The sequence below is a fragment of the Bison bison genome, unplaced genomic scaffold (genome assembly GCF_000754665.1).
Source record: "Bison bison bison isolate TAMUID 2011002044 unplaced genomic scaffold, Bison_UMD1.0 scf7180017864526, whole genome shotgun sequence".
In the NCBI taxonomy this organism is placed as follows: Eukaryota; Metazoa; Chordata; class Mammalia; order Artiodactyla; family Bovidae; genus Bison; species Bison bison.
Genome location: NW_011495077.1, coordinates 4,449,026 through 4,475,981, shown reverse-complemented (window position 1 = coordinate 4,475,981; position 26,956 = coordinate 4,449,026). Strand labels below are relative to the sequence as shown.

The 26,956-nt window shown below is 50.0% G+C and overlaps 1 protein-coding gene across 4 annotated transcripts in view; it reads right to left on the bottom strand.

The window, feature by feature from the left end:
- Positions 1–1,695: 1,695 nt before the first annotated feature.
- PKM (pyruvate kinase, muscle) overlaps positions 1,696–26,956 on the bottom strand; it is a 26,540-nt gene continuing 1,279 nt past the window's right edge. Inside the window, exons 1-11 of one of the 4 annotated variants that reach the window (XM_010831402.1) lie at position 18,729; positions 16,516–16,681; positions 15,853–15,944; positions 12,951–13,082; positions 12,365–12,551; positions 11,268–11,538; positions 9,395–9,545; positions 9,018–9,170; positions 5,880–6,046; positions 3,367–3,548; positions 1,696–2,425 (exon numbers count right to left, since the gene is read on the bottom strand). In XM_010831402.1, coding sequence (XP_010829704.1) covers positions 2,319–2,425; positions 3,367–3,548; positions 5,880–6,046; positions 9,018–9,170; positions 9,395–9,545; positions 11,268–11,538; positions 12,365–12,551; positions 12,951–13,082; positions 15,853–15,944; positions 16,516–16,669 — 1,596 coding nt within the window. In that variant the 5' untranslated portion in view covers positions 16,670–16,681; position 18,729 and the 3' untranslated portion in view covers positions 1,696–2,318. Of the gene's footprint in view, positions 2,426–3,366; positions 3,549–5,223; positions 5,496–5,879; positions 6,047–9,017; positions 9,171–9,394; positions 9,546–11,267; positions 11,539–12,364; positions 12,552–12,950; positions 13,083–15,852; positions 15,945–16,515; positions 16,698–18,728; positions 18,730–26,956 lie in introns of those variants that run through there. The other 3 variants (XR_824465.1, XM_010831401.1, XM_010831400.1) reach the window with 3 other exon arrangements.

The following is a 26,956-nucleotide window of genomic DNA, read 5'->3' as shown; positions in this document are numbered from 1 at the left end:
GCCGCTACAATTACAGACTCGGTTAGAAGAGAGAGGCTGAACCTTCCGGGGGCCAGAAGGGAAAGACTAGCCCTTGGGGTTGGGGTAGTTGGGAAAGGAGGTCCATGTGGCTAGTTAATTAATGAATGAGCGAATGAATGAATGACCAGCGACGGCGTCAGAGGAGGATGGTGGTGAACCACGGGAGGTATCCCGAGGAGGGTGCCCTCCACCTCCCTGGTGCCGCCCGGACGTCCATCATCCCCGATGTTCGAACCCCTAGCAGGAAGCGCCGGCAGCCTGACATCCCGCCCCCGCGCAACACCTCGCAGCCCGGGAGGCGCCGGGGCCCGCGCGGCGCAGCTCTGGAGCGGAGCCGCATTCCGGCAGGGTGGAAAGTGCCTGCCCCACGGGCAGAATCCTCCGAGGCGCGGCGGGCGCTGGGTCCCGCCGGATAGCGTTCCTTCTAGGCGGACTTCGGGCTCCAGAGCCCGGTCCGCGGGTTGCACCCCCTTACCTGCTCGCCCCGGCGGCCGCGCCCGGACTCAAAGCTGTCATCGCGGAGCCTTCAGACAGCGCGGGGGACCAAGTGCCCACTTCTGACTGCCTCGGAAGACACGCCCCCGACCGTTCATTGGCTGCTCCGGCGGGACGGGCCCAGCCCATTGGTTGTTCCTCCCTCTCTCCAGATCCAGGTGGGGCCCCACGCTCTGCTTAGATCCTACCGCTCAGTCCACAGGACTGGAAAGTCCCGCAGTCCTGGGCCTGGGTCTGCATCCTTTGCCCTTCCCAGCGAGGGCCTTGGGTACTTGTTTCAAGTTCTTCCTCTTTAGCCATTTGTCTCGGAGCCTTTAGCCCTCTGCAGCAGCCCATTCCCGCCCTCCTCCAACACCTCCCAACCCCAAGCTCCAGGGCAGTTTCAGTTTCTCTCCACACCAGAGAAGTGAGTAGGGAGTTTCTCTCCACACCTCTGCACCAGAGAAGTGAGTAGGGAACACCAGAGGGGATTTTGAACAAGGGTCTGCAATTTCATGTTTTCCCCAGAGCTGGGGATTTCGCAGTGTCTCCCAAAGCAGAAAGCTTCTGGAGGTATTTGGAAAGGGACTGCAGATGGCCAGACTTTGAGAGGGAAAGCACAAGCATTAGAGCTCACACTGGGGGTGTGACAATCAACCTGGTATGTGCGTCGCTTCCCTTTTATCCCCACCAGGAAAGGCTTGGTCCTTGGGAGTGGTCAGGAGACAGGGAAGGTGTAAACCGCTCCATTCCCAACCTTCTCCTTGCTTTCTGAGCCTGCTTTTCAAGGAGGGAGGGCATGGGAAAACAGAAGGCGGCACAAATATTCTGGAAACAGAACCTAGCCTCCACCTGGACCTCTACTGTAGGATGACCTAGGGGGAAGGAGCAGGACAAGGGTCACTTCACTCCTGCTTTACCCAGAGCAGGAGGGAGGGGCCCTTGTGGCTGCCTTCTCCAATCTCTGGTCTAAAAAAGCTGTTAAAATTTCCCCAGCTGCAGGATCTTTTACACCCCAGGGCACTGAGGAGGGTAGTCTATATTCAAGGTAGTCAGTGACTGCTCTCCAAGCACCTCTGCACCGTGGGGGACAGGATGGCAGGTGGCCTGAGTCAGGAGCCATGGGGCTCTTGCCATTTCACCCCACTCAGAGGGCAGAGTTCAATCACCCCCCATCCCCAACAGAAAAGAGAGGAAACAGGTGCTTCAGCTGTTGTTTATTGACATACAGGTAGGCTCTATAGCAACAAGCCTGGAGGCAGCTGCAGTAGTGGGGGAAATGGAAGATGGGGGGTGGAGTGTTTGCAGCATCGGCTGGGTGGAGTGAAGGAAGAGAAGTATACGGTGCACAAGGGGAGGGAGGCTGAGGGGGTTGGAGAAGCAAGTAAGGGCCAGGGCCAGAGTCTACTTAAACTGGAACCACTGCCCCATGCCCTAAGGCCCCTACTCTTGATCACGGGCCAGGGCTGGGAATTCTCTGGATATCCATTTTCTACAGGAGCTGAATCGGGTATACAAAGGAAGGGAAGCAGGAGCTGTTGCCCTGTGTGTGAAGCTCTGGAGCCTCCAGTCCTGCCTGCATCCCTCCTGCATCCCCTGCTTGGATGCAGCCACGTGATGAGTGGCCCAGCTCTGAACTACCCAACCCAAGCAAAGTCTTAAAACCAGCCAGGTTTCACAGAGGTATTCATCTTCTTCCCTGGTGTCCCAGCCCACCAGTGCCACATTACAGCCCCAAGTGAGCACTACAAGCAATGCTGGCCTAACGGATGGTTTGGGGAACAGGGGTGGGACAGGGGCTGGAGGAGGGGCTTCGGAGTCCATCACGGCACAGGAACTACACGCATGGTGTTGGTGAAGCCGGAACCAGGGCGCCACCCGGTCAGCACAATGACCACGTCTCCCTTCTTGAAGAAGCCTCGGGCCTTTCCTGGAAGAAGAGAAGAGAGCTGGTAAATGAAAAATTAAGCCAAGAAGGTATACACTTGGGAGTTCAGTTCAGTCACTCAGTCGTGTCCGACTCTTTGCGACCTCATGAATCGCAGCACACCAGGCCTCCCTGTCCATCACCAACTCCTGGAGTTCACTCAAACTCATGTCCATCGAGTCGATGCCATCCAGCCATCTCATCCTCTGTCATCCCCTTCTCCTCCTGCCCCCAATCCCTCCCAGCATCAGAGTCTTTTCCAATGAGTCAACTCTTCACATGAGGTGGCCAAAGTATTGGAGTGCCCCACAACTGAGGAAGGGCTGACAGGCCTTTACTTTCTTACACCACAAGGTGGCGCCAGGCTCACAGCCCAGGCAAAGGGAATGAGGGAGGCCTTGGTATTATTTCCTTATCACTCAGACGGCAGAGGTAGCAGGGACCTTTGGACATCATTTATTTTCTACTCAAGAAGGTGGAGAGCCCAGCCCAAGGTCACAGCTCGCTGTTTCCTCTCATCCTGTGACATCCTACTTTTATACTGTGACAAAGGCCATTTGAGTACATAATTTAAATGTGTACTGGCCCCAAGTGTAGGAGATCTGGTTAATTTTATAGGGAAAAAAAAAAAAAACCTCAATAATGAGCAAGTGCCAAAGAATGGACAAAGGTGATTATCCAGGATCCTTTGCTTTGGATCCCACTCCCAAAGAACGTGAGGTGAGAACCTGGGCTGCTCAGCCCCACACGTCAAAGGTCCTCTCCCTGCCCTGAGCGTAGCCCAGGACTCCAGGGACTGGGAAGGAACCAGAGAACATTCCTAGTGAGGTCAGCTCTTGCCCACAAAGGCTGGCATGTTCCTCTTTCAATAGGGTCTCAGAGAAGCCAGTGCTCTAGCACCTTCCCCAGCCCTCCACCGGGAGCTCTCTCTCCCAGACACGCACCAACATTCATGGCCAAGTTCACCCGGAGATCCACGTCCTCAGCCCAGGCCTCCTGCACTGGGTCCTTACACACCACAGGGAAGATGCCGCGGTATAGGTGGGCCTGGCGAGCTGTCTGGTGATTCCGAGTCACAGCAATGATGGGGGCCCGGGGGCGGTATCTGGCCACCTGATGTGCAGACCTGAGATGGGGTAGGCAGACAAGATGGTTAAACAGTCCCCTCAGGGCCTTCAGCAACAACTCACCCTGGAATCCAACTCTGCCAGCCTGAGGCTCTGACCATTTCAACATTTGCTCCCAAGACTGAGGTGTCCCATCACCCTGTATCTGCCATAGCATATTCTTTAGAGCTATGCTACCCTAAACCCCTCCTACAGGCCAGGGCCGCAGGATCATACTGACCCAGCATGGTCAGTCTTACCCACTTACTCCACATGGCCTATACTTGGCAGACCCCCCACCATTCCCTGAACTTTCCCATTCTGGCACAGGGAAGCAGCCCTGTCCAAGCCCACCACACCCTTTTCTCTTGCTGCCAGCAACAGCTACAAGCCAAGCAGCATGTGAAGACCACCTGACACTTGACATCTGCAAAAAAAAAAAAAAAAACCCAAACCAGGAGCAGAGACCACCAGCCTGCCTGGGAAATCTACAAGACAAGCCTTGCCTACTGCTGTGCCCTCTCCTGACTCCACATGACCCCCAGGCCCCTGAAATAGTCCCAGCAACTGGGCTGTAGAGCCCCAGAGTCAAACCTGAGTATCTAAGCGAGGCTGAGGATTAGAAATATAAGTGCTACCCAGAAGGCAGTACTAGGGGATGGAGTGTCAGCGGGGGAGGCTCTGCCTATGAAGGATCCCCTGGAGGGGACTGGGCCCCTTTAAACTCAAAGGCTGGATGCTTCCTTCAACACTGACACTGTACACTGGTAGGAGCTGGTGTCTCAGGAGTTGGAGGGGGCTGCTGGCAGGGGACCCGAGGCTCAGAAGGCAAGCTGTGAGGACACGCAACAGCTGTCAGGGAAACTTAAGCCATGTCACAGCAGAGGATGCCCTGCTTAAGGCCTGGCCTCCATACAAGGCTTTCTGAGGGAAGCAAGTGCTGAAGTCAGGACTCACTGAGAGTGAAACCCCAGAAGACTGGACTAAAAATAGCCAAGTAGCAAAGGTTGGACCTTTTCACAAAGGTCAACCCTAACGGCTGGAGCTTTTTACCCTAAGCCCTCTACTGCGGGACTCGGCACACATCTTGTGTCCTGGTCCTAAAGGCAGTCCCAGCTGCTGCTCCTTGGCGTACGGGGGTGCCTGTCTGCTCCTCTCCACCTCCCTCCTCCAGGAAACCCTAGCTGCCCCAGGGAGGAGCAGCATACCCCCAGACCCAGGGAGCAAGGGGTATTAACTTGAGATCCTGGATTTGGAAGGGACTCAAGCCAGAGGCCAAGTAGAGGTCTCAGACTGGTTGCCTGGCCCGAGTGCCAGCAAGATAGCACAGTGACCTTTCCTAGGCAGCACCCACTTATCTGTGGGACTCAAAGACAGATGGGACAGGCACACCAACCAAATAGCACTGTCAGCAAACTGGACTTTTTTTGCAAACTCATTTTGCAAACTGGACTTTTTTAAAGAGCACTTAGCTAGAAGTAAAACTGGTGGTCCTTTCCTTTTTAAGAACAGCTTTTCAATATCAAATAACCACTTGTCCTCAGGCTACCTGTAGTTATCTGATTAAGTCTAGCTCGTTGTGAGAGTTAATAAAACTCGCTTTGGACCCACTAAGTGCCGCCTGGGGGGCTGGGTGGGGGAGGGGGAGGGGGCTCCTTCCCTGCAGGGTCTGGGGTGCAGGCAGAGGGGTCTTACCTTGGCTCAATGCCATCTGAGCACCGTGCAGTACATGCTCCCAGGACCCCCAAGGAAAGGGGCCGCTGAGCGGGGCATTCCCAGGGACCTGCTGCCACCTCCTACCTGCCAGACTTGGTGAGGACGATTATGGCCCCACTGCAGCACTTGAAGGACGCCTCCACGGCCCCCACAGCGGCGGCTTCGGTGGGGTCGCTGGTAATGGGTGACAGGCGACGGAGCTCCTCGAACAATTGCAAATGGTAGATGGCAGCCTCTGCCTCACGGGCAATCTAGGGGCAACATCCGTCCAGAGGGACGAGGGGGACAGAGCTGTCAGAGGCGTGTCACACGGGATGGGGAGGGGAAGAGTCGCACAGACAGCTGGGGAGGAGCAAGTCCCTGGGTACAGTGGCCAAGAACAGCCCGATCACTGGAGGTTCTGAGCTGAGTGAGATCGAGACTTGCAGGAACCAGCCCCTCACCAGGTGCCTGTGACATGGCTGTGCCTTCTGAGCCGGAGGATCCTGTGGCCCTGTCCTGCCCTGACCTCCCTGGCTGGCTTCCTGCAGACGAGAGGAGCGTCCTAGGCTCAGGGCTGGGCCCTGGCTGTCGTCTAGAGTGGCTGGAGCAAAAGGCTGTTTATCCTACAGAGTTACCTGCCCTCGGGGCCCTACCTGCCAGACTCCGTGAGAACTATCAAAGCTGCTGCTAAACACTTATATGAAGCCTCCACGCTGCCCATGGCCATGGCTTCCATGAGGTCTGTGGAGTGACTTGAGGCTCGCGCAAGTTCTTCAAACAGCTTGCGGTGGAACATGGCTGCCTCAGCCTCACGAGCTATCTGTAAGGTTTAGAGGAGGGGAGGCAAGGAAGAGGGAAGAAGGAGGGTGGGGGGAAACAAACGAGAGACAACAACATGGAAAGACAGAACGGGGAATTAATGAGAGGAAGGTACCGTAGGTTAATTGGCTAAGTCTCTCCTTCAGGCAGATGCAAAGAGGCAGGGGGGTGAAAGCCTGCTCAGGGAGGTTCAAGCGTCAATGGCTACTGTTCCTCCTCCATCAGAGAGGAAACTGGTTCTTCCATTCTGGAAGGATCTCTTGATTTTGGTAGGTCTCCATGACTGGCGGTGGGGGTGAGGGAGACAATATGACGGCAGGCTCTAACGCCTCAGCATAGAAACATGCGGAGGCTGGGGCCCCTCCACGGCTCCCTGGCAGGACTCGACCACACTGCCTCATGACATAGCTCGCAGGAAGGAATAGGCCCCCCTCCTCACATGGCTGCCTGGTTACCACAGGGCTTCGTGCCTGGCCTCCTCCATGCACACATGGAGTGCTTGCTTGGCTTCAGACACAGAGATGCTGCCTGCCTCTCCAGTGGCCTGCGGCAGAAGCACATTGAGCAGCGCTAGAAAGCTGGGGTCAAAGCCAAGGACACGCAGCTTGACCACATTCTAAGCGGGCAGCTGGAAACTGGCAAGCTTGTAAGGGGCACAACGAACAGCCATGTGAAGAGTCAGGTGCCTGTGGAAGCACACAGGTAAGCTTACCAAGGCATTTGATTAAAATTGAATGATTAAAACACCCATGAGAAAGCCACTGTGTTATTCAGACCATCTTGCTCAGATAACACCAAGAATTAGAAAACTTAAGCTTTAGAGGGTTATAATGCAGTTATGAGCGTCTTAGACAATGATGGGTGAGGGAAGAATCAGTAACGCCATCTCATTAATCTGACAGGATGAGCCAATGAGTGGCTGAATTTGCTAGGTTAAAGGGTTTCTTCCTGCAAGAATGGAATGCATGCAGCCCAGGAGGACAGGGCACATGAACAGGAAAGAGAACCACAGCTGGTACTACCTAGCCCATAGTTAAGAACGTCAATTGCGTCAGTTACAGGAGAAAGCAGTGGACAGTTAAGAGGGGAAGCTATTGGCCAGTGTTAACTGGTGACACGGCCAGGAGAACTCACCTCCTGAATAGGGCCATGCAATCCCAGTCTCACAGTTCTAAGGTGTTTGTTCAAAGAAAAGATTGGGTTTGGAAAAACAGACATGCTTGCAGAGCCCGGAGTCTGGTTTAGTCTCTGACCCCAGGACAGGCCCCACAGGAACACCTGTCCTGATCTGCTAGATGTGTTCTAAGAGGGAATGCTGGCTTCAGAGTCAGCTGACCTGGGTCCAAACTCAAGCTCGATTATCATGTGCCCTCATCCATTATAAGTGGGTTGACATTGACCTCACTGAGGTTAAGAACCTGCATGAGGTTCTTAGCAGACATTTTATAACAGCAGTGCAATTTAACGCAAAGGGTGTAATTAAACATATCCCATCTAATTCACTTCTTAGATAAGGCCTTGAGAGGTCCAATGATGTGCCCAAAGACACAAAGTCTCTACAGTCTAACGTGTCAAGGTCTCAGAGGCCGTGGGGCCACATGACTAAGCAAAGCAGTTATCGTTACAGTATATGTATATAATTCTATATGGAAACCCATAAACACTAACATCAACCACTCTAGAGGGGGCTGGTTCAAGGTCACTATCTCCCAGGAGAGAGGAAGTACTCACTAGGACAGGTGAGAAGAACCGTGAGCCTGCAGTGCATGAGCATCAGGACAGCAGTCATGTCACACAGGGGGTGGCCATCAGCCAGAAAAACACAGCTGTCCCAAGGGCAGACACTGGTCTCTACTGATTTCATTAGGGGCAAATCCACCCAGAACACCAAGGACAGACCAGAAAACATCTGTAGTCAAGATGTCTTGTTTCACCCCTGAGAAAGTATCCACTGTGACTGTCATGTCTTCTTTGGAAGCCACTTGAGCCTAATCACTTAGAAAGTGAAGAAGGAAAGGATGGTATCTAGTCCAGAGGTTTTTTGGGGGAGGATGCATTGGAGGGATGTCACACAAAGGGCCTGGGGTCCTTTGCTGGCTGGAAAATGAACAGGAAGGTTAAAGAAACAGTTTGCTGAGCTATACATTATCAACAGCCACCTAGGACCCTTGTGAAAGTCCATCTGTAGCCCTCATTTCCCCAGGCCTGTGTTCCTCTTTAGGATGCTTTAGAGCAGAGGCAGCCAGGCTGTGGGACATGGTCCAGCAGAAGACCCTGGAAAAGCTAGCTCCCACAGGAGAATGAGGAGCGGCCACTAGGGCTCCTCCAGACACTCTCACCCCAGGGCCAGCTGGGATCAGCCAGCCTTCCACCTGCTTCTATTTGTGGGCCTGTCACCCCTCCCTTAAACCCCACTGCTAGGGTGAGTGCAACAGCTCAGCAAAGCAGGCGCTGCTGCAGGTACCATGCAAGGCCAGCTCACAGCCAAATCAGTGCAGGTGACAGCCTCCAGTGCAGGCCCAGAGGACCCCGTCGGGGAGGCACTGGCTGGGACAGGTGGGGAATCAAAATGGAAGCCAAACACAGGCCAGCTGGGAGCAGGAGCTCTTGGACTTTTCCAGAACAGGGCAGAAGGGCTCAGGTCCTCTAGACTGTCCAGGGGGAAGCAGTACAGATATCCCAGGACTCAAGCAAGGGAAGGATTCACACCCCGAAGATGGGAGTGAACTGTGCTACGTGTGATGAAGGAGGCCGCCTCCAGAACAGAAGGGACTAGGAGATGGGTGTGGGCAGGAAGGCAGAAGAGCAAAAAAAAAAAAAACATCAAAAAAGACACCCCCATGACTCCAGCACACACCTCCTCACTCTGCGTGTGACTTGGAGGACAATAAAAGATCGAGGGCACAGAGGGTGACACTACAAGGTGCCCCCATATGCTGGAGTTTGCCTCCACCCGCAGCGGGAGAACTTACCAGGTGCTGCATGCGGACAGCTTCCAGGGGGTAGTCCCCTTTGGCCGTCTCTCCGGACAGCATGATGCAGTCGGCTCCATCCAAGACGGCATTGGCCACGTCACTGCCCTCCGCCCGGGTAGGGCGAGGCTTCTTGATCATGCTCTCCAGCATCTGGGAGGGGACACAGTATTTGTGAGATGTGGCCTGGGAGGGCTTTGGACACAAGGTGACCCCCTGGAGAGCATGTATGTACAGAATCCAGCTTTGTGTAGGTGTGTGGGGGCAGGTGGGGGGAATAGGTTTGTGTATGATGTGGGGCAGGGTCCATGGGAAGAGACCAGGTAGCCTCCAGAGCTTCCTTGTACAAGGATGCACGCTCAGGGAGAGGCACACACCTGTGTGGCACAGATGACGGGCTTCCCAGCTCGGTTGCACCGACCAATCATCATCTTCTGGGCAAGGAAGACCTTCTCTGCAGGGATCTCAATGCCCAGATCACCACGAGCCACCATGATCCCATCACTGGCTTCCAGGATCTCGTCAAACCTGACAGGCAAGTTGCAGAGACAGAGGTTATACAAACAGGGGCCTCGCGTACGGTGGCACAAAGTTTCCCGGGATTCTCTGACTTGGCCATTCTTGCACCAGGACAAGTACCCATGACATCATCACAGGGGTGTTCCAGCTGTCTCAGTCCCCCAAAGGGGCCAACAGTTCTGCTCGATGGACTCCTTCAGCACCAGGATGGACACTTCACTGAGGGGAAGGGGAGGGGCCAGGGGGGTCTCCTCCAAAATCCCATGGGTTCACTTCCTCTCCATCTGTCTTTTTTCCCTTAACTTTTTATTTTATACTGAGGTATAGCTATTAACCATGTCTTGATGGTTTCAGATGCACAGCAGAGCGACTCAGCCATACACATATGTGCACCCACTCTCCCCTAGACCCTCCTCCCACCCAGGTTGCCATGTAACACCGAGCAGAGTTCCCTGTGCTCTACAGTAGTCCTTGTGGGTCATCCATTTTAAATACAGAAGTGTGTACAGGTCCATCCCAAAATCCCTGACCATTCCTTCCTCCCATCGTTCCCCTCTGGTAACCCTAAGTCCATTCTCTGTGTCCACCTGCATCTTATGAGGTCCCTCTTGAGGTGTCTCTACCATCTGCATTTCAGTCATCACTGCTGGGGCAGAAATGGAACCCAAGGTGGCTGACTGCTCTTGACACAAAGGTCCGTGGCCTCTTCCAGTCAAGGACACTGGAAGGCTGCTCCTTCAGAGGTCCCTCCCCAGTGTGTTGAAGGCACAAGAACATGGCCTTGCCTGGCCTGAAGCCAAAGTCAGCAGGTGCCCATGGCTCATCAGGATGGCAGAGGGAGGGCCCCGAATTTCCCTGTACAACGGACACAGACACAAAGCTAAGGATGGCAAGGCTGCAACAGTGGGCGGCACGGCTCCTCCCACTCTTCCCATGCACACACCTGACCCCTCATGTAAGCCTGGGCTGTCAGTAGGGAGGCCAAGCAGGAGTAGATGTCACCCAGCTGGCCTCACTCGTGTGGCTCTGCCTGGTGAGCACTGGGGAAGCAGTGGAGCAGGATTGGGACCACGCAGAACCAGAGGAAGACGGCATGTTTTCCCCAGGGAGGTGGATGCCACGCCAGAGCTGACCCAACCAACAATCCCACTGCTTGCCAAGAGAAGGAGCCCCCTCCTCCTGAGAGCCTGCTGTCTTTCCCCTTGGTGGCCCCCAATTCCAGCAAACGTAGCCAGTGTAGGAACACTACACACGGTTCTTGAGCCCGGGAGTGGTGGTGACCCTGTCCCTCTCCAGTGCTGCTCCCTGGAACAATGTCAAGGTGCTGGCACCCCAATCATCTGTGAAGCCTTTTTTCTCCCCCCTGAAATACCAATACCAGTATCAGGCGTGTGCACTAAGTCACTTCAGTTTTGTCTGCTTTTGCGACACCATGGATGGTTGCCCACCAGGCTCCTCTGTCCATGGGATACTCCAGACAAGAATACTAGAGTGGGTTGCCATTCCCTTCACCAGGGGATCTTCTCAGTCCAAGGACAGAACTCACAACTCCTACACTGGCAGGTGGGGTCTTTACCACTAGGACCATCTGGCAAGCCCACCAATGTCATAGGATATTCTGAGTCAGTGGGTCTGAAATAAGTTTGAGACGTTATTTCTAATGGGCAGGTGGCAGGCTACATATTGCTCTGCAGAAAGCTTGGTTGGGGCTGAAGGAGGCAGGGGACTTACCTCCGAACTCCCTCATGATTCTCGATTTTGCTGATTATCTTGATGTTCTTTCCTTTCTCTCCCAGGACCTTCCTGACTTCATGGACATCAGAAGCCTTGCGGATGAAAGACGCAAACACCATATCCACGTTCTGCTCCACCCCAAACTTTAGATCCTGGATGTCCTTTTCTGACACAGCAGGCAGGTCCACGGCAGCCCCAGGGAGGTTCACACCCTTCTTGCTGCCCAAGGAGCCACCGTTCTCCACCTCCGTCACCAGGAAGTCAGGACCTGTATGGAATGGAACAGGTTGGGGAGGCCGAGCCCTGGGTGCAGGTGTCCCCACCAGGAAGCAGGCTCTCCCCAGTCGAGAGAACTGGGAAGGGGCACGTGGTGGGTGGTGGAGCCACATGCCAGGGTTCACACTCCAATTCAACTGTGAGCAAGTCCATCAGCCTCTCAGTCTCACAGCTCCACAGGGATGATAGTATCTACTCATTAGGTTGTTTCAAAATTTAAACAAATCTACATGTAAAGAAAGAGCTTAGAACACTGCAGATCACTTAAAGGTTAGCCATCGTTCCCAGGCACACTGGAGTCCTGTAGACACCGTGTTAAGTGGATGAAGGAGGGAAGCAAATCTTTAAATAGTGGGGATGGGTAAAAGCGCTTCTCACCTGCTCTCCAGGGGTACAACTGGACTGGAGTGAAATCTGTTTTTGAGGATAGGAGTTTATTATAAAAGGAGCGCCTGGGACTTCCCTGGTGGTCCAGTGTTTAAGAATCCACTTTGCAATGCATAGGAAGTGAGTTTGATCCCTGGTGGGGGAACTAAGATCCCACAGGCTGCACAGCCACTAAGCCCTCGAGCCATAAAAAAATGAGCCCATGTGCCACAGAGTCCAGTGTTGCAACTAAAGACCCCATGTGCTACAACTAAGACCCAACGCAGCCAAAATAAATATAAATAAATAAACAGATTATTTGAAAAAAGAAAGGAAGTCCTGAGACTATATAGATTCAGTCTCTCTGCCAACCAAACAACCTTCCTATCTTCTGGCAAGGAAATTAGAGATGGGAGCTGGTTTTAAACAATCAGACCGACTTCTGTCCCTACCTTTCTGCTTCACCAGCAGAGAAATAAGCCCATCATCCACGTAGATCTTGCTGCCCACATCCACCACCTTGCAAATGTTCTTGTAGTCCAGCCACAGGATGTTCTCGTCACACTTTTCCATGTAGGCATTGTCCAGGGTGATCTTCAGTGTGGCTCCCTTCTTCAGCTCCACCTCAGCGGTGCCGCTCTGCAGCAGACAAGAGAGTAAGCCACAAGTCCAAAGCTGGGCCTTCCTGGCAGGAGAACAGCTTTTTCCTCTAGGGAACCAGGATTAAATTTCAGTTGGAAGTAACAATAAAGCCTTTTCTAACTTAGTATATTTCAAGGAAATAACCCAAGAATAACCTGCAGTGTTTCAGTTATACTAAAGAGGAAGAGATAAGCTGCTCCCTAAAAGACTTGGAAGTAGATTTTGAGTGTAAAAGAGGTTTCTTTCTGGTACTGTTTCTTAGCAAAGCAGGTCAAAGGAAGACTTTCTACACTGATGGATAAAACTCTCCTTTATAGACCTAAACTTTGAGAAACGTGGCTTCTGGGCTTTCTGGTCCCCTATGCCTTCTCTCCTGCTTCTCCCCAAGATACTCACGCCCTTGATGAGCCCAGTTCGGATCTCAGGTCCTTTAGTGTCCAGGGCCACTGCCACTGGCCGATAGAGAATGGGGTCTGAAGCAAAGCTCTCCGTGGCTTCACGTACATTCTTGATGGTCTCTGCGTGGTACTAGGGGAAAAGAGGGGAGATGATAAGCTCCACATCTGTCATCTCACACAACGGGATCTAGGATTAGCACTGAAGCTGGTCACCAGGATTCTAGACCACTGCCTCCATCACCGAGCATCCTCTACCTGCTTACATCAACCTCCTCGCCTCTACTCACTTCTTGTCATCCCCGAGCACCAAGTTGAGCTCCCTGTGCTATACAGCAGATTCCTACCAGCTCTTCACCCACTTCTCCACCGCCATCATCCACTCTAAGGGCAAATCTTAGGAACTTTAGAATATTTACACCCGTATCTTTAATGGTTTTTGGTGGCAACACATGTCAACATCAAAGAGGCTTGTTTCCTCCCCCTCCAGCCTCTAGGATTCAACAAACATCCTCAGCAAACAAAGCAGACAACTGGGGTAAAAGACCTTGTATCTGGATAATAATGCTCTGGCCACCAGAGTTAGAATGACAGATCTGACAATTCTGAGCTCTTCTCTATCGATTACAACCGCAATTCAAACTCAGTTATTTACTTCAGCTGACGCAGCCCAAGTTAAATATGTTGCTCAAGTCATGCAGGCCTGGTTCTAACAATCAGTTCCTCCAGTCTGATTAGAAAAGGAAACGGAACACGGAGAGGTAGGAATACGCTTCTCTGAACTAACTGACCTTTGCTATTTCTCACTTGCAACAAATCCTGGCTTCAGTCTCACCCTGGAAGCCCTTTCTCTTTCCCATTAGCCATTACTGTTTGACTAAAAAGGGACTCAGAGCCAAGATGACAAAAGTTCCTAGTGCTATCAGTGTGACACTGCTGATAACACAGGATGTGGGCCTCATCCTTCAACCACCACCATCCGGGTGAGTGGCACTGGAGAATACGACACGTCTTGCCCACAAGAGCTGCCAAAAGCGGGGGCTGGAGACACTGTGGCAAAGCTGTCAAAAGACCAGATGCAATAAACCAAATAAACAAAACCAAAAAAAGAGATCAGAAGATAGATGTTCCTCTGTCTGAGTGAAGGACAGAAAGCAAACCCAATGTTCTGCTTAGTAGAGTATTAAAAACGGCCAAAAGGTGGAAGTTTGTCAAACTATAACTGTTTACATTATATAACTAATATTTCAGATCAGTTTCCAAAACTGATTCCAGGGGCAACATAACTTCATCCTGGTCAAAAACTTCAAATTAAACCCACAAGGGACTTCCCAGGTGGTCCAGTGGTTAAGATTCTGTGCCTCCAAGGCAGGGGCCCTGGGTTTGTTTGATCCCTGGTTGGGGAACTAAGATCCTGCCATACAGTGTGGAAAAAGAAAACAAATTCCAACTCTGGGAATAAGAGTCAAAGCACAGATAATCACCAAATGCTTCTTGTAGTTTAAAACACCAACTCCCCTGAGCCAGCCCCCTCCAACAGGTGCAGATACCACCCTCTCCCCCTGCCATTTCAGAGCTGGGTGGTATTATTTTACCAGATGGAAGAGGCCATAAAGCCTGGTTAAAGGTCAACTTCCTAAAAGCTATTTCTTATTTCTGCTCCTTCCCCTGCACACAGCAGACCCTGGCACAAGTCAGCAGGAGGGATCAATTGTGAATGGACCTTCACTGGTGTCTCTAGCTCTCTCTTTGGGCTAAGCACAGGCCTGCAGGAATGCCTAGTGACTGTTGCGGAGGACTCTTCACCTTTGGGGAATTAAGAATGCCATCTGTGGGCTTCTTAACCTGCCCCAGGGTGCCTGCTGAGCGCAGTTCCTCTGAACTTGGTCAGGTCCCTGTGACATTTGAAGGCTATAAGCTGTTTATGGAACATGGGGTAGGGAACCTACGAGGAACACTCTCATGTTTCCAGAAAGGAGGCATACAGTTCTTGGACTGCATTTACTGAGGCTTTATTTTTAGTTTAAACTTATCACCAACTTCCAAATGCCAGAGGGCAACCCCTTAACCCCTTGACCTTACAGGACAGCATTTTCTTTATTCTGAACAGGAAATACAGAGTCCAAGAGAATCAAGAGCTTGCCTCCTCCACTAGTCTTCTATTGATGCCAGTATGAAATCCCATGGCACTGTTCCTCAGGCAGCCCACACACTCCTCAAAATGAGCTTGTTCTGATCTTGGGAATAGCAGCACAGTGGAGCACTTTCCAGTAGCTGTCACCTGGTCCCAGGGGCCAAGTCAGCTCATAAACAGCCCCAGTGCTAACATACTTCTCCCAGATCACTAGACAAGTGTGCTGACTTTATTTTAATGTCCCAGAACTCCTGGGAAGGGACAGGCTGGGAACACAATGTTGATGAAGTGGGGTACTACAAACCAGGACCCAGTCCTTCACTTGCAATAGTGGAAACCCTTCTCTGGGACCTGCCCCATTTATCATGGGCCTAAAATGAAAATAGGCAGAATAACCTGCAGGGTGACTTACTGGTTCATCATTGCAATTATGAGCTGTTATAGAAACCCTGCTGCAGAAGTGTCAAGCCCCATGGCTTAGAGGGGATTCCAGGAAAACCCTTCCATGCTTTCCTTATCAAAGGCTAACGGAGCACAGGTGTTGGGGAGAACCATGGCCAATGACAAAGCAGGCCATCTTTGCTTAAGGAGACTTGGCCACTTGAGATGTCAGGGATCTGGGGGGAAGAACGGTAGGGATGGGCTGGTGAAGACAACCTTCCCATTGATTCCCCACTTTTTCCTGCCTGGTCCACTGTGGCTAAATAAACACAGCATGCCCACCCTGTTTCCTACAAGCTGCCCAAGGGGCCACACCATCAAGGCTCACCTCGTGGGTTCCATGAGAGAAGTTCAAACGAGCCACATTCATTCCAGACTTAATCATTTCCTTCAATGTCTCCACTGCTCGTGAAGCTGGGCCTAGTTCAGAAAAAAAAAAAAAAAAAGTTTGAAAGTCATTAAATGTTCATTATCCAAAAGAGGATTAACACTTCAAGTGTGCTTCAGTTTAAAGAACTCTTAATAACCAAAGTAAAATGTAGCCAGCCCTGAAGCCCAGTCAGATGTCCAACTACAGCATTTTGGTTGAACAGAGCAAGTCCACAAGATCTTTCCTAGGTCTCTGAGATGCTCAGAGACAGTAAGAACTGCCATGGAAAACACCCTCTAAATTTTACCTTTAGCAGAACACATAAAGCATATGAATTCCTTCCTGCAAATTCCTATGAACTCAGTTTGGAAGGAAATGGCAACCCACTCCAGTATTCCTGTCTGACAAATCCCATGGACAGAGGGGCCTCATGGGCTACAGTCCATGGGTCACAGAGTTGGACAGGTCTGAGCGACCAAGTCCATGACGTCATTTCCCCTGAGAATCTCTCTGTAGCATCTTGCTCAGAACCCAGGTTTGCTACATTTAGTCTTTTGGGGGGAGAAAAGATCACTGTCTCAGGAAGCCCTTGTTTCAGGGGGAGTGGGCACCCGCGCTCACCGATGGTACAGATGATGCCGGTGTTTCGGGCCGTAATGGGCGGTGAGTCGATGTCCAGGCGGCACATGTGCTCCAGGAATGTGTCGGCCATGGCTGCGTGCAGCTGCTGAGTCTGAATGAAGGCCGTCCCGGCGTCGCTGTGGTGCTTCGACATGGCTTCTGATGTCTTGGGTCCAGAGGAACTGGAGAGAGTGTGATCTGCCTGAATGGCTAATATATAGCTTGGCACAGAAGCTGCTTCCTGCTTACACATTAACTCAACAAGCATGCTCTGTGCACAAGCCACAGGCAGCCCCGCCACGCTCTGGCTACGTGGGTGCTCAAGTCGGGCCATGGGCTCACGTTATCATGAGCAAGTAGGAAAGACCCCAAAGAATAAGTCAAAACCACATTCCCAATGAATGTACTTCCCAGGCACATGTTAAGCACACACCTCCCTCACACTGGGATAATGTCTATCTTGACAACTCCCCTACTAATCCTGTAAATGGCACCATTTACATGCACTGCAGGAGTTTCCTCAAAAGGAAGTTTTGTCAAAATCTCTTGCCAATCTTCCAGGGATACAGACAACTCGCCCCTAGCTTAGTACCATGGTCAATCTAGATCTTTTTGTGAAAAGCTGTCTCAAAGCTATAAACATCTGCTATCGGGTGTGGTACCCATACTCTCTCTTCACAGTCCCCACCCAAACCCAAAGTGACTTTCCTGGTCGTGGAGACCACTATTCAGGTAGCCTCCTAGTCCTGGAGTCCTAGGTTTCACTAACCCACAGGGACACATAAGTCCATTCCTCGATTCACCATAAGCTGGACAGTATGCCCCAGCCCACTGAGAGGCAAAAAAACCCCATCCCTGGACAGGTAAGTCCAACCAGAACCAAGAATGCAAAATATTTTTTTCCCCAGGAATTAACTACATCTGGTACTTTCAGTCAGAAGGACTTAGGCACATTCAAAGCAATTTGCGTCAAACCAAGGATAACCACAATAGTCTTAGCCTGGCTCTAAAATTATTGCACTATGAAGAAATTAACACTGCTTGTCAAATCCTTTCCAGGCTGATCTTCTGACCCTCCACCCATTCCCTATCTAAGTCTGGAAAGCACACCACTCACAGTAACAAAGACCATCTGTTCCAGGTAATTAATCAGCCCAGGTCACAAGCCTGACCCAGGGCACAATGGTTCAGACCTTTATTTTTCCTCATTGCTGACTTTACAACTAAACTCAGTCAGTTAGTTAGCTGATTATAGACAAGAGACTTGAGAAGCTTCCAGGCAGTGTCTGAAGACTCATCAGGTAAGCACGTGAGCCAGAAACTTGCAGTCCTCATCAGAAACCTTTTGGCAGGTTTTCAGACCAAGGGCTGCTCCTTCTCAAACCCTGTGCCTAAGTGCTGCAGCCGAGGCACAAGAACAAGCCTTTCTTTTGCCCTGTCCCACCTCCTCCAAAATCTCAGGGCTCCAAACCAAGGCACCCCATCCATGTAACCCTTACTCTTTCCCCTCCTGCATCCTTGACTGAGTGGCCTCTCCAGGTGGCTGGGGCATAGCACACATCTAAACCCGCCTGACACTTTCAAAAAGTCTGGTGAACTTCAAGAAGCTCTGGGACCAGGTATTAAGTGAGGCTCCTACAAGCTGCTGAAAACCAGTAGCTATAGATCCCCAACTACACCTTTAAAAACAAGAAACTAAGTCACCAGCCAACTATCCAACATGGCATATACACTGTTCCTTTCGATATGTATCTCTTAACTCCCCACAACATACCAGGTACCGAGACGAAAACAACATCCTCTCCACCAAAAAACAACATCCTTTCCTCCACGACCTAGTGGTTTCATATCTCTTAGCACCATGACCTTGGAGGTAGTCCGGTGTTTGCCAAATGATGTTTCAGAGCACCTATTAATGCCTCTGTGACGAATCGCAGTTATAGCTATGCCCCCTCCCCCACCAAATCTGAGAACTTCTGAATCACTGACAGGATGGCCTGGGCAGCCAAGGTCCCACCGTGCACTCAGGGTGGAAGCTGGGCTTACACAGTAGCACCCACTATTACTGCGGTGCGTCTGGCTGTAAAGGGAACACCACTGAAGAGATGGTTCCCTTGGTGGCACGCCAAGGCCACGGGAACACACAGGTCTCACTGAGGCCTCCAGGCAAATGGAGTCATCCAGTGTGACCTCAATGAGTGGGTTAAAGTAACTCTTCTTAAAAATCATCAGTTGGGGACCTCACTGGCAGTCCAGTGGTTAAGACTCCACACTTCCACTGCAAGGACCATGAGTCTGATCCTCAGCTGGGAAAGTAAGATCCCACTGCTGTGTGTGGCCCCCAAAAGAGGCATTAGTTGGATCGGCTCTAGACCTGAGACATTAGGGTCTCCTTGCAAAGACCCCCGAGTGGGGCCACTGATTATCGTGCCGTACCTTGTGTTCTCTGGGCTTGGGCTTCCGGTGACATAATGCTCTTTTTTTGACTCAGGGTGGCTCCTTGGCCCCACTTGAAAAGACTGCTCGGAGCTGAGAAAGGTTTGCCCTGCAGAGCTGTACAAGGATTAAGGTAAAAGCTGAGTGCAACTAAAGCTCTTGGGGGTAATGGAGAAATCACCTTAATAACCAGGTATCCAGGCAGTGGTAGTTCCTAGAGGTTCAGCTACGTTATAAATTAATACACAGAAGTCACCCAAGAAAATTCTCAGGTAAACGAGTTGTCAGTGGCTCCTTTGCAATGCTTTATCCCCTGCCCTATAACGTCTCTTTAAACCTTGGTTTACTAATATTTCACTACTGCCCCCCACCCCTTCTTTGGGAGGGGAGGCACTAAATTAAACATACATAACTGGACTGGAAGGATACCTACCAAAATATTATCAGCATATTATCTGTGTGGTAGGATTACAAGCAAATTTCTTTCTTCTCTTTACTAAAAAGTTTACTGATACTACTTTCATAAGAAAAATTCTAAATGTACCTCTTTCAAAAATGACACACTTACAAGCGTCCTGGTAAAAATGTTGGAATTAAAACAAAAGTGAAGGTCCTTGTACCATTATTCAACTGCCACTCTATGTACCTCAGGAATATTCTAAACATGGTAGAGGTAGAATAATGCATCTTGGGCCCTAGATCATAAACTCACAGCAGGATAGTTTCACTGACTAAGACGATCAACCTTAGGAATTCTCTGGTGGTTGTGTTTAGGACTCAGCGCTTTCACTCCCTGGGCCCAGGTTCAATCCCTGGTTGGCAAACTAAGATCCCACAAGCCACATGGCACAGTGAGGAAAAAAGAAACCTGAGTCACTCTAACACAGCGGTTACCAAAGGATGGTCCGTGAAAGCAGAGCTTTCAAAGACATTATTTGCCTTCTTTAATGTGCTGGTATTTGTACTGATGGTGCAGAAGCAATGGGCAGGTAAAACCTTGATTCATCCAGAACTTCCAAGTTGGTGGGGAGGAAAGCTAATATGGTCCATAGGACAACTCTGTGCCCCAAATCTGAGTTACATGCCCAAATCCAACAAACTTATCTTCCTGTTTAGTCTGCCTTCAAGCATCAGAGCAAAATCTTTGTGACAAGGATATCCTGGTACAGAAGGGCTGCCTCAACAACAGGAGATGCTATCAGCAGATACAATTAATACACTCGGCTCAACCACTAACCCTATTTCATTATCTCAGATTAAGCCTGAGGTTTACAAGCTCTGATCTTTTGCTCACCCAGGCTACTAAGTACAAAAATAACAAGTGAAATTTTATTTGCTATTTGAGTGTGTGTACCCACCAGCAATCCAAAAAAGCTGGTTTGTCAGCAAATCTGTCCAGATTCCTATGAGATCTCACCATGTCCTTAAAGTCCACTAGCAAACCAGAGACCTTGTCACCTGCCCAGGTCCCCAGCTGGGTTTCCATTCCCTCAAGCTTTGCCCTGAAGCCTCCCATGAGCCTCTTCTCCAGAGCACAAGCTGCCCATCCCCACCTAAAACACCCCCTGGACTCTCCCCCAGCCTCAGCCCTGGTTTCTCAGGGCCAGCTTCTGGGAAGAGCTCCCCCACCCTCAGGCTAGCCACTGGGACAGTGCCTGCCAGCACACGTTGTCCAGCTCATGCCAGTCTGGCTCATTCCTACATCCTCCTCCTCAGGAGGCACAGACATGCAGAGCCAACCTCCAGCCAGCAGTGGAAGCTGGGCATCTCCACTGATGGCAGCAAATGCCATGCCCGGGTACGGGAACCTGAATCTTGAGCCCGAGCCCCTGCTGTAGCATCCTCCTCAGAGACATTTCTCCTCTGTGAGAAACAAGACACCATCAGAGGCCTGAGAGCAGTTGAAAGGACTGAGAGCAGGCACAAGTGGCAGCTCAGCTCACGGGCCCCAGCTCCGACCTCTCCTTTCCAAGTGGCTCCTGGTCTTCTGAAGCCACAGTTCTGTTCATGCCAGACACAAGTCTTGGATCACTCCTCAGAAACCAGGGGGTAGAAACCATAAAAGAAAAACTACCCAACACGTCACTGAGAGCCAGTACTGCTGGCAGGGTGTGCTGGAAGGACTCACGCTTCACTCCACTGATTCGAGTTTCCCAAAAGCCCACATCATTCTGCCCTAGAAAGCCAGCTTGGCCTGTGAGCCCACATCTGCATAAGCCAACCTTTAACCTATGTGTGCTCTGATGCCAATCTCACTACACAGGCTGACTCAATGATGATGGCACCTGCTGCCCACAATTGTGACACCAATTTGCGATCTACATCTCCACGTTTCCAAGCCAGCATGGAGGTCTGATTCCCAAATCTTTGGCACACTAACAACCATTAGAAAGTTTTCATCACAGTATGTTGGACAGGGACTTTCCTGCTAGCCCAGTGGCTAAGACTCCGAGCTCCCAATGCAGAGGGCCCAGGTTTGATCCTTGGTCAGGGAACTAGATCCCGTGTACCGCAACTAAGACCTGACCCGGTGAAATAAATAAATATTTAAAAAATGCTGGACAAGGCATTCAGGTCAGTCTGCTTTCTAGGAGCTCTGTTAGTAGACGATGGAGCAGAAAAATATAATTCCCAAGACTGGCCCTTATCTGACAAAGGCAGCGACAAAATCAAAATGGGTGCCAGCCCAGCCACAAAACCTAATAAGGTCCAGAATGAATTCTCAGCTGTTCATCCTATTTGTTGTTGTGGGTCGGTCGCATCTTACTCTTTTGCGACCCCATGGACTGTAGCCCACCAGGCTCCTCTGTCCATTCAATTCTCCAGGCAAGAATACTAGAGTCGTTGCAACTTCCTACTCCAGGGAGTCGGGATTGTCTCCTGAACTGGCAGATGGGTCCCTTACACTGAGCCACCTGAGAAGCCCTTCATCCTCCTACACAGTTAGAGTAATGATAACAGTATATACGCGTATGGAGTGGGGCCAGGACAAGCAGTTCTTAGCTAAGAGATGGGAATATTAAGTCCATTCTCTCAACAGGTCCCATAACAGAAAGCAAAGTCTGGTGTTACCATGTTACACAAAACAAAATGAGCCCACTGTAGGTTTAAGTAAAATTCCCTCGCTCTTTTATTCAGGGTTAGAACTAAGTGACTTAAATATTATACCTAGGAGCCCAAGGTCCTATTTCAAATCTGAGTGTGCAATAGGGCACAAAAGCTGATGCTAAACGAGCCCACTCCTATAAGGACCACTCAACTCCAGGGCAGGAAGTCCTGAGTCAGAGAAACTGCTACCATTTCAAAAGCTGAGGATTTCCTGGTTCGATCAGATGCCCAGAGAAGAGACCTGGTTTCAGTCTGAAGGAGGAAGTGGAGACAAAGCTTTTGCTGAGTTGTGCTCCTTACTAAACTTAAAATTATGAGACAGTGCTTCAGGGCGTAAGACTGACACTCTGGAAGCACCAAGGGACCTGGGACCCTGATTCAGGATCCTTCCAAGTCAGGTACAACACCAGGGGAGGGATAGCCTCAGAAAAGGGAGGCCTTGGCTCAGTACTTAGAGGAGGAGCTGCCCTGAATCAATCATAGCTGCAGGGAGAAGAGGAGGGGATGGGAGGAGAAAGGCATGCCAGATCTCCCGAGCACTGACCTACTTAGCATGCCTGGTCTCCCTACAGTGACCACCATAGGTTTGCTTCTGTTTGAACTGAAGGAAGAAACATTAACATCTATATTTCTGCCACCCAGAACTGACCATTAATATTATCCAAGGAATTCCCTGGCAGTCCAATGGTTAGGACTCCACACTTTCACTACCAAGGGCTGGGTTCAAACCTGGTTGGGGAACTAAGATGCTGTGAGATATGGCCAGAAAAAAATTGTTCTTAATCCAGATTTTTAGACTTAAAATTACCATTGTATCCAATTCATTTGTCCTCCATCCCCAGGTGGTTCCTCCAACCCTTTCACATCACATCCTAATACCCAACCAAGGTCATGAATTTTCTATCCTTATAGTTCATCTAAGGGTGTCTGTATCTCTATTTAACACTATGATACTGCTGCTTCTATAATACGCTAAGTAATACACTGAAAGGCATTATCAAACAACTTGCTTTCGCAGCATATTTAAGATCTATCCAGTTGGCACACAGCTCTAGTTAATTCATATGAACTGCTATACTAGCCCAGTGTGTGACTAGACTATTTATGTATTCCCTCACTGGTTGACCATTTTCCCACTAAACCCAATTTTTCCTCATTAATCAATACTATAATATTTCTCCTAGTACATGTCTCTTTGTGCAGGTGTGGCTTCTATACCAGAGGTGCATTCCTGGGCCACAGGGTATGCTTGCTTTCTGTTTTACAAAATAGTGCTTAATTGCTCTCCAAAGTGGTTACATTAATTTACAACCAACCAGTCAAGTGAGTTCTTGCCTTCCCACACCTTTGCCAACACTTGACACTGTCAGACTCTTACAACGTTTGCCCAACTGATTGGTGATGTGTTAATCTGCTCTTTGACGAAATAACAAGAGGGATATCAGATATCAGGATAGTTTTCTTTTGAGTCTTTACTTTCCTGACTCTTAACCAGACTAAAACTTCAGTGCTCCTCCAAAACGTTGTATGGCTTGGTCTCATATGCCATGACTGCACTCATCACCTGAGAAAGGGGTGATGTGACACCAGTCACCTACAGTTAAATATTACCTGTTGGCTGATTAAATGTTTGGAAGGGCTGGGGCTCCTTTCAGATAATTTTTATAAGGAAAAAAATTTTTTTTTTTTTAATATAAACTGCCATCAGCCGAGCTGGTCCATACTCTGAAATGCCACGAACAACAACCCTGTCATAGCTAGTCTTGGTATCTCCCCGACTAAAGCCCTTGTCTGACTTCCAAACAGCTTGCTGGCGTCAGGAAAGAGCGGCTTACGGGTCCCCAGGAGTTTTGCCTATAGGGAGAAGTGGGGGAGGGGAGTCACAGAGGCCACCAGAAGTACTGAAGCCTGGCTCTCCCTCCTACGTGCGGACCGGCACAAACCAATATAGGAAAAACGGCTGCAGGGGTGGGGTTGCACCACTTGGTGGCCCTGCCCACCGCCCCTCCTAAGCGGAGCAGTCATAGGAGGAGGTCCAAAGGTTCAGCAGAGTCTGCACACACTGCCACTCACCACCCATCCTGGCTCACCTCCCCCAGAACAGCTTCTTTAACAAAGCCCCAAATAATCAGCCTATTCGTTTATCTAGTCCTTGGCTAGTTTGTGGTTAAAGAGAGAGAGAGAGAAAAAGCAAGTTTTCAAAAAGTATGGTAGAATTAAGAATGGTCTTCATTGGGAATTCCCCAGTGGTCCAATGGTTAAGACATTGCACTTTCAATGCTGAGGGCCCACGTTCGACCCCTGGTGGGGAAACTAAGGACCCACAAGCTGTGACACAAAGAAACACCCCCCCCACCCCCGCAAAGAGTAGTCTTCATTAAGCTCTATCTGTATCAGAACTGAAGCTTAAAGTGATGATTCAAGGTCCCATAGGACTGGTCACGAAATAAATCACTTACATATCTCACAAGACCCTCACTCAATAGTGTTGCAAAACAACTCTGCTCCCATGGATGCCTCATTCCTATGGTGCACCAGTTAACTGGGATTTGACTGTGGACATTCCAAATGATTCAGAAATAAAGTTAATGTCAAATGAGTCATTTCCCCCCACCTTCACCTCAGTCTTAGCTTTTAGCCAAAATAACACACCCTTACTTGCCTTCATAAAACCTGAAGACAAATATTTAAAAACTCCTGTAGACTTGCATTACAAGTCTGTAACGTAAGAGTTGCATGTTTTTCAACGTTCCTGCTCTCAAACACTTCTCCATTTCTTTCACTGCCTCAACATTAAGAAATAAGCAGTTTTAAGAAATAAAATGGCATTTCCCGTGACCCAACATTAATGTCACAACACTCAGGGCACATAAGCACCTCCCCTTAGGTGTTAGCTCTGTTTGGAGTAACAGCTACCAAACTTGCCAAGTCACTGGGGCTGCAATTCCTAAAGACCCAATAATGCTTTTGGTTAAACTGTGAACACTGAAATTATTTACTTCTAATGCAGTGCTTAAAATGAGAGCAGCTGTCCTATATATGACTAATGTCCCTACATTTTGGCTCCAGTCTAGTAATGCAGAAATGAGTTCAAGGACATAATCTTTAAGTCATCATTATTCATCTTCCCTACAATGCTTATTCCCAAAAGGGTTGCCACATCCATCGCACAAGGCTCAGGACAGGTGTGCAGACTATCTCTGGGGCCTGAGGCTCTGCCACGTGGCATTTAAGCACTGTCCAGAGAGCCTGGGGACCTCCACCATCCATTTGTCACCTAGCTGAGGCACTTTTAATTGGGAAGAATGCATACTTCATTATTTGACTCACTGAAAAGGGAGAGGAGATTTTTAAGCCTGCAAAGACCACAGTGCAGTTTCCCCACTCACCCAACGAAGACAGTTCTCTTAAAAGCAGAAAAATTCAAAGGTTGAGTCATCTTCCCTACATCCTCCCCCACCCCCCCCCCCAGAGATCTGGTGAGGTGTTACATACTCCTCCCCTCAGAACAGGCCCCCCTGCATTCCCAACAGCATCCTCAGGCAACCTGAGGGTGAATTATTTGCTAACAATGACTAGAGTCCTGACCTAGGGCCTTCTCTATATCCCAGGGAGTGGCCACACCCTGCACACAGCCAACAAGGAGCTACTGTCCTTTGCCTCTTATCTTAATCTCACACCAGCTGGTTGAGCAAATCCCAGAATGCTACCTGGAGCAGGTGCCAATAGAACCTGAAGATTTTGGTCTTAGGTTTGCAAGTTTGTTTCTAATCTTATAGCCAAAATCTATAATACAGGAGGGCTGAAAGCCATCTCCCTTCTTGCCTTCCTTTGGCTAGAGGACCAAAGAGCCCCTGTTGCAAATGGACAGCAGCAAAGTAACATTGTTAGTTACTTTGCCAACACTGCAGCAGGATCCCTGAGCGGACTGGTTTCTAGGAGATCTCTGACTCCCAAAGATGAACTGAGTCTGTGTTTTGGGATGGCAGCAAGAAGAGGAGTGCTTGAGTTCAATTATGGATGAAGTCATTGGGCTCACTGTGACCAAAAGAATACATCTGGGGGCATCTCACCAGAGATTAAACACTGCACCCAGTACTCAATATGTATCTATGTAAGTGTGTATATAGCGACCCACCCTTTTAACAACCAAGATGAAAAAAGTTACAATTTTCACATGGGAAACTGAGGTCCTGAGTCTGAATTCCCTCTATTATTCATATCAGTATGTAATGAGTTAAACCTGATTCTGAAAGCCTGTTTTCATCTTCCCACTGCCTCTGTCCGTCACGGACCTCAGTTATCAGGCTCATTTGTACGGGGAAGGATCAGTGTTCTGGGTTTGAAGAACACAGATAAGAAGCCAAGGGATGCCAACCCATTACTGGGTCTTCAAATAATCTTCAGACTGGAAGGTGCGTTTCCGCTTCATCAAACCCCGTGTGATGACACCTGGTGAGGCCTCCTAAACCCGGACAGGAAGTGCGTACCCTCCACGTGTGGAAGCACGTGTGTACCTTTTCACGGCACTTACAGTGGTAACTTTTACATTCGTTTGCTAATCAGACTGAGTTCCGTAGGCTAGGACGATTTTAGTCATCCTGGTCTGGTCTCCACAGCCCTCCCCCAAACAACTCTTTATACGAGTTTTTATTGAATGAGCGCATGTACGTGGCACCAAGCTCTTGATATATTTCTACTCTCCTCCAACCCGCGGCCTCCGCGCTCTACAATCGGGCGCATCTGTTAAGCAACGCTGTTAAGTAACGTGAAGCAGAGGCAGGGAGCCAGGTGAGTGCCTCGAACTCGAGGAAGCCTCTGAGCAGCATCCAGAGGCTTGGCGGGCCGGAGATGATGCTTGGTCGGTAACGGGCCCGAAGGTCAGTGTTTCGTGATG